This window comes from Phoxinus phoxinus (assembly GCF_949152265.1).
Source record: "Phoxinus phoxinus genome assembly, chromosome: 3".
Taxonomy (NCBI): Eukaryota; Metazoa; Chordata; class Actinopteri; order Cypriniformes; family Leuciscidae; genus Phoxinus; species Phoxinus phoxinus.
In genome coordinates, this window is record NC_136878.1 from 25,322,140 (window position 1) to 25,328,707 (window position 6,568).

A 6,568-nucleotide genomic window follows, 5' to 3' on the forward strand; every position below is an offset into this window, starting at 1 on the left:
TTTCATATACCATGCGATTCATTCACTACCATTCAGAAGTTCAGGTCAGTGAGATTTTTTTCTATCTTTTGAAAGAAATGAATACTTGTATTCAGTAAAGATTCATTAAATTGATCAAAAGTAACATTAAAACATTCATAATGTGAAAAACACATAATCTGATTTGATGCTCAAGAATCATTTAAATTACAAATGATTTCTAATGAATCATGTGACACTGAAGAGTGAAGTAATGGCTGCTGAAAATTCAGCTTTGCCATCACAGGAATAAATTAAATTATAATAAATGTATATATACAGTAAGATAGAAAGCAATTATTTTAAACTTTAATTCCATTTAACAATATTACTGTTTTTATTGTATTTTTGATCACATAAATGCAGCCATGGTGAGCTTAAGAGCATATGTAGTTCTATAACTGCTTCTGGGTCTCCATCATAATGTTAATGCTTAATGTGCACCATTACTCTTCGATAGGGCTTAAAAGTTACATTGCAGAAAGGTTTTAATAAATTGCCTTGAATCAAAGATTCAGTAAGGAATGTTGAAGCACAGATGGATTACCTGGATTCAGTCAGAAGTTCAATGAAGTGCTCGAAGAGAGAGAGGTGCAGCTCATAGGGAGCATGAAGCCAAACCTGAAAGAACACAAAATTATTTTGAAAAAAAGTGAAAATCGTGAAAAACAAAAAATTGTCTTGATCTTTTGAAACAAAACAGTTTCAGAACTAAAGACCACTAACTGAGCCTTTTTACAACTGGTCACTTAATGTGTTTTTACTGATCGGATATTTATCCGATTTGTTAAAACGATTCCATTTACACTTGGCCACATAAATGTGTCTCAGCTAAATGAAAATAAATCTGATCTTCAATTCCCATGCTATATGACAGAGTTCAAGTAAACGAAAGCAACAGATATGAGCTGCTGCTGCATTTAATTGATCATCACTTAATTGCAAGGTCAAAGACTGCAAAAGGAGAGAAAGCGGCATCGGCACCGGGAAGTTTATTCACACCTCTTTTAATGAAATCGATTGTGTTTTGAACTTCAGGATGAATCGGCAAACTTTAAGGTTTATTTGCGACGGTTGGTGATTCTGCGGTGGGCCATATCTGTGGCGATGCGCGTTGCAGTAGCGCTGTCATATCTGGCTACCGGGAGCCAGTATAACATGCTCTCTCATGTTTATTTTTTACCATTTTGGGAGGAGTAAAATTTACATATGTGGCTTTAATAACCAGATGCATTTGTCCAGTTTAATCTGGAATGCCTCTCAAACCAGCACCTGAAGTGATTTGAGTGATCGGATTTAACTCAGTCTCAAAAGTGTTTTGGAGGGCATTTACACCTGGTCTTTTCACACTCGGATAGCCATCACAGAGAATACACTTGAAGTGACCAGTGTAAAACAGAACCAGTGAAACTATGTTGCAATAGCAAAACAGTTGGATTTTTTATGCCAGAAACAACAGAAACAAGTGCCTGTATTTCAATTTTCAACAAGGTCACTGATCATGTCAGTCTGAGATCATATTTATAGATCTTGACTAGGTGTTTAAAAGAGGTCAGTTATTTTTTGTACATATGCTGGGTGAGAGTAACTGAAAAATCACAGCACCACTAAGGCTCCACGTGTGAGCTTCGCACCTCAAAATCACACAGCAGGTCCTGGAAGGCTGTGGAGTTCGGAATGATGGAGGTCTCATGGCCACTATCGACAGTTCCAACCAGAGAGAAGGTCAAGTGCAGGATATGGCTGTTCAACAGAGGCCGTTTCTTCTTCAGCAACATAGCCAACAGCTATAACAGAAGACGCTCAGTTAAAGAAGATCTTTCAGGCAATGATCTAAAGCTGACAGGAAGAAAACAACAAAAACTGAAGGTCTATGCAAAAGAATGATCTGCTATATTTTCGTTAGTCTACTCATTTCAGGATTCAGTGAACCGATCAGTTTAAAACAGGCTGCGACACAACATTCAGCCATTCATTTTCCTTACACAGTGACACCACAATCAACATTGGCTCTATGAAACATTGCATTCTCTATACAGACCCCATTAAAGCAGAAGAGAAATAAAACAATGCACCATCTGTTATGCTTAAACCAGCACATCCCAGCATGCCCCACCCGTACGAACCCCCACTTATCACATCAGTTGGCTGTCACCAGTCACAACAGCCCAGGCTCGCTGTTAGCATTTAATTTGCCACCTCATTGGCTCATAACATCCTACAGCTACAGCTGCAGAGAACAGAGGACACCCTCAGTTCAAAGTTCACCGAGTAATTGTTATTGCAGCCCACCTGGTAGCCTTTGATGCGCTCCATCTCCTTGCTAGCTAGCGGGTTGCTCTTGACAACACAAACTAACGCTTTTACTGCAGCATAGAGACCCTCTACGTCTGATGCCATGGCAACCAGGCCCAAAATGGCAGCTGCTCCTCCGATGTACTGGAGGTTGGTGGCCACTGGTTTGGTTACGAAGGCGCGGACACCTACATGGAACAAGATTGCAGCTATAAATACATGAACACTGAGTGAAAGGGCTGGTTTATTGGAGAAGCTGTGCTGTGCCTTTCCATTGTCCATTTATGAACTTTTCAAATGTTTTATTCTGCAAAAAATCCTTGCAGATCTCCACTGTCCTAATGCAAACAGCACACACACACACACACTCACCCAGGTAACCGATGATTGCAGATCCAATGGTCCTGGCCGGTCCGTTGAGATGGCCCACTGCATTATGGACGAGCTTGACTGGTGTGGCACTTTCATGAGAGGAAACCCCAAGCTGAAAGGGGATGAAAATATCACTCTGAGCAGCTTTCCAAAAGTGATGAAAATAATTACAGAGGGGCAGGCCTGCACCGCAAAGTTCTGCAGAATTGGAACATCCTGAATGTTTATTTAATAAATATTTTGGCTAACTTTCAGCTACCAAAAAGTGGCCAATACTAGAACTCAGCAGATGATCCCATAAAATTAGTAAAGAAAAAAAATGTCTTTAAGTCTGCCGTTTTGCACAAAAAGTGGTTTAATTTTAATAAAGGGACATGGGGTTAAAAAAAAAATGTATATGAGTTAAAGATTTTTGTTGATTTAGGCTTTCAGCTTCCAATAACAGTAAAGTACAGTACAAGCTGCATTAAACATTTACCCAGAAGAATTCTGCATCAAATGTAAAAAATAAATTAAAAAAAAGCACATCCCATAAACTACCTTTTAAAAGTTGGGGGAGAAATGAATCCTGTATTCAGCAAGGATGTATTAAATTGCTAAATTGCCAAAGGTGCCAATGAAGACAAATGCAACATATTGTTAAAAAAAAAAAGCTTTTTAGCTTTCTACTCAAAAGAAACCTAAAAAAATGGTTTCCACAAAAATATTAAGCAGCACAATAGTGTCCAACATTAATAATAATAATAATAAATGTTTTTTGAGCAACAAATCAGCATATTATAATGACTTCTGAATGATCATGTGACACTGAAGACTGGAGTAATAATGCTGAAAATTGCAGAAATAAATTACATTTTAAAAAACAATATTGCTTACAGCCATGATTACTTTGTGGTTGTTCAGTTTAATTTGAACAGGAAATCATCCATATGTCAATGTCGAACTATAAAATGTAATGCAAAATGGGAACTTTAAAATTATTAATTTAATTGTTTTAATTCATTACATTAATTCATCAATGTTTAATTAATATTTAATTAAAATTGGCTTGTTTATTGTTCAAAAAAGGAAAAATATCGTAACAAAAAAAAAACTTTTTAATTACAAATATTGCATTAAAAATATATATCATTTTTAGCATTAAGAAGCAGGAAGAGGGAAGAGACTGCTTACCTGTTTGGCGATGGCTTTGCTGTCCAGTTTGTTGTAGACCTTTCGTATCTTGGCCACAGTGAGACTAGATACAGAGTGAGCAAAAAGACTGAATGAAACCTTCTCTTCAGGGACCAATGCAACAGGACCGGGCGGCACAGCCTCAGTCTTTGAGTCTTTACCTGGAGATATGAGAGAAAACCCTGTCACTATCATCAAGCCACAACAAGCAACTAGTACCTGCATTTTGCTAAACAACATTGAATCTACTTTTAGTCTCTAGTTATCCACCTAGTGTGATATAACAGGTACTTACACGGCAGGTAAACAGCTTGGAAACTGCCTACATAATTGGGTCCCAGCTCATAGATGGCAGCCACACTGGCCGCAGGCAGCACCTCTTCCAAAAAGTGAGTGGGCCCCAGTCGCCAGACCAGAGTGGAGAGCTGGCGCTGGGCCGGTGGCGTGCCGATGTAGCTGTACACCGTGCTCATCACAGGTGGGTTTGTGGAGGCAGAGCCACCAGGAGCATTGTGAACGTAGTGCAGCTACAAAGACAACCACAATGAGAAACAAAAGAGGAGAGTGTGACCTTATCAGTTTGCATTCTATTTTTTTTATGTTATTTTACAATAATTTTTTCATATTTTATATTATAATGCTAAATACAGGTGTAAACACAGTCTAAAACGTTTTGAGCTTGTCCACTTTCGATCACTTCCAGAGGTAGTTGAAAACACATTCGATCTGATTGCTTTCTTAGTTTAGACACTCATGTGGTTTGAACGGTTCATGGTTTGAAGATGGAAAGCAAAAGCACAGAATGATGTGCCTCATTGCTACAATATGCGTTTTAAAACCAACTAAAAAAAAATCAGACATACTCTGACTGGATGGAGTCATTGTCTGAAGCTAAAAAAACAAAGCCTGTGCCCATCAAACACTACGCAAATTTCTGTACAATTGGTCAACTCAAATTTGCAAACTGGCTTTGATGTCATCTCGTCCAGACTTAAATCAGGAAAAAATCTAGGTAGAATAAGTGGAAAAAGTGTATTCCAGCCTTAAGACTTAAATCCCTTAATGTAACTAGCCAACAGGTGAGGATTTACCCCCATATGCTGCTTCGTGTTAATTTTGGACCCAGCATATGATGATTTGTGTGTGACGAACAGGTAAGGAAAAAGTATGTTTGGGATAATCTGTTTGCCAAAACACCAGTTTTGAGCCATGTAAAAAAAAAATATGACCTTTGTGCATTCAAGATAATAACTAGGGATGTTGATGATTAATCGATCATCGATTAAGCAGGTTCATGCGCGTGCGTGCTGCTCAACCACAAAACAAAGCGAAAGCGTTTAGTTTGGGACCATTTTACACCTTCATTATGACTAAGTTTGCGTGTTCATTTTGTTTTGTTATGTGCAAATGTAAGTTGTAATATTGTGTATGCCTATCTATATCTGATTTATCTTATATTGGATGCATTTGTACCCCTTGAATGAACGCTGTAGTAAAGCGTGATCAACTTCAGCGCGCGCAGCTCAAACGGCACTGCACGACTAATAATGACTATTGGGAGGACTGTCATATTACATAACATTATAAAGAGAACAATATTGTAATAAAACATTGTGCATTATTTGAGTTTAGTTGCCGTGTTGCGTTGCTCCAGGAAGAGCGCGTCCACAACATGAGTCATTTTGAATGAATGGCACGTAACTCAAGTTCACTTTTGCGTTCGCGTCATTTTGTGCAGAAATAATTTTTTTATATTATGTTTATTTTGAATATATCTGATTAATCTCATATATGCGCTTCTTTGAATTAAATAACGCGCTAGCAAACTAAGTGCTCCAGTTTAACGGTAGCCTATTCATTCAGCGCGCGCAGCTCAAACAGAAATGCACGACTAACAATAACGAAGAATAATTTGGGACTGACATATTACATAACATGAGAACACTATTGTATTAAATCGTTGTGAATGCATTGGGTTTAGTTGCCGTCTTCAGTGCGGTGTTCAGGGAGAGCACGTCCACAACAGTCACACATTTTGCACGCATCTGAGGCGGCGGTGGTGACACGTTGCATTACTAGTAGTCATTATATTTGATTATCAAATAATTAATTTAATTAAATGATCAATAATGGAACATAGGAGGATATGTAGCGCTCCAACCAAAAAAGTATCCTTTTGTTATGAGTCCATTTACTTCAGGTGCGTAGAGCCAAGCGAATGATAGAGAGAGTAGAGAGAGTGGCTAGCCGCACACTGATCCACTTGAGACAAAATGTCTACGAAAACATAATTTTATTTATAAAGTGCAAAGTGCAGGTGAATTTAAAAACAGACAAGGCGAGCAAACGTTTCAGCACATGCTTTCCTCAGTGCTCCTCAGAGTAAATGATCAATCACATCGAAACATTTTACAATCCTACTAGCCCTTGATTTAGATTAAAAACAATTCTCATTCATTTGGTGAGGAACATCACGTTTTGAGCAGGATTTGCCGACCGTCACGCTGTTGGCCATGCCGCTGCAGCAAACGCATATGCAATATTAAGGCTAACGATTAATCGATTAATTGATCGTTAATTTAAACGACGATCGATCATGGGAATTTGTGAAAATTGACATCCCTAATAATAACGCAACAGTAATGTTTTCCATTACTTAAGTCATAACAAAACAAAGGTGTCCACATCAGGAGCTGGGCCACACCTTGAC

The 6,568-nt window shown here is 38.3% G+C and overlaps 1 protein-coding gene across 5 annotated transcripts in view; it reads right to left on the minus strand.

The window, feature by feature from the left end:
* Positions 1-6,568, minus strand: part of wdfy3 (WD repeat and FYVE domain containing 3) — an 82,797-nt gene that overhangs the window by 27,526 nt on the left and 48,703 nt on the right. For all 5 annotated transcript variants that reach the window (XM_079608612.1, XM_079608609.1, XM_079608611.1 and 2 more), the window contains 7 exons: positions 6,563-6,568; positions 4,154-4,385; positions 3,859-4,019; positions 2,686-2,797; positions 2,311-2,501; positions 1,653-1,805; positions 566-639 (listed from right to left, as the gene is read on the minus strand). The exon at positions 6,563-6,568 is cut by the window's right edge and continues 176 nt beyond it. In XM_079608612.1, coding sequence (XP_079464738.1) covers positions 566-639; positions 1,653-1,805; positions 2,311-2,501; positions 2,686-2,797; positions 3,859-4,019; positions 4,154-4,385; positions 6,563-6,568 — 929 coding nt within the window. The remainder of the gene's footprint in view (positions 1-565; positions 640-1,652; positions 1,806-2,310; positions 2,502-2,685; positions 2,798-3,858; positions 4,020-4,153; positions 4,386-6,562) is intronic.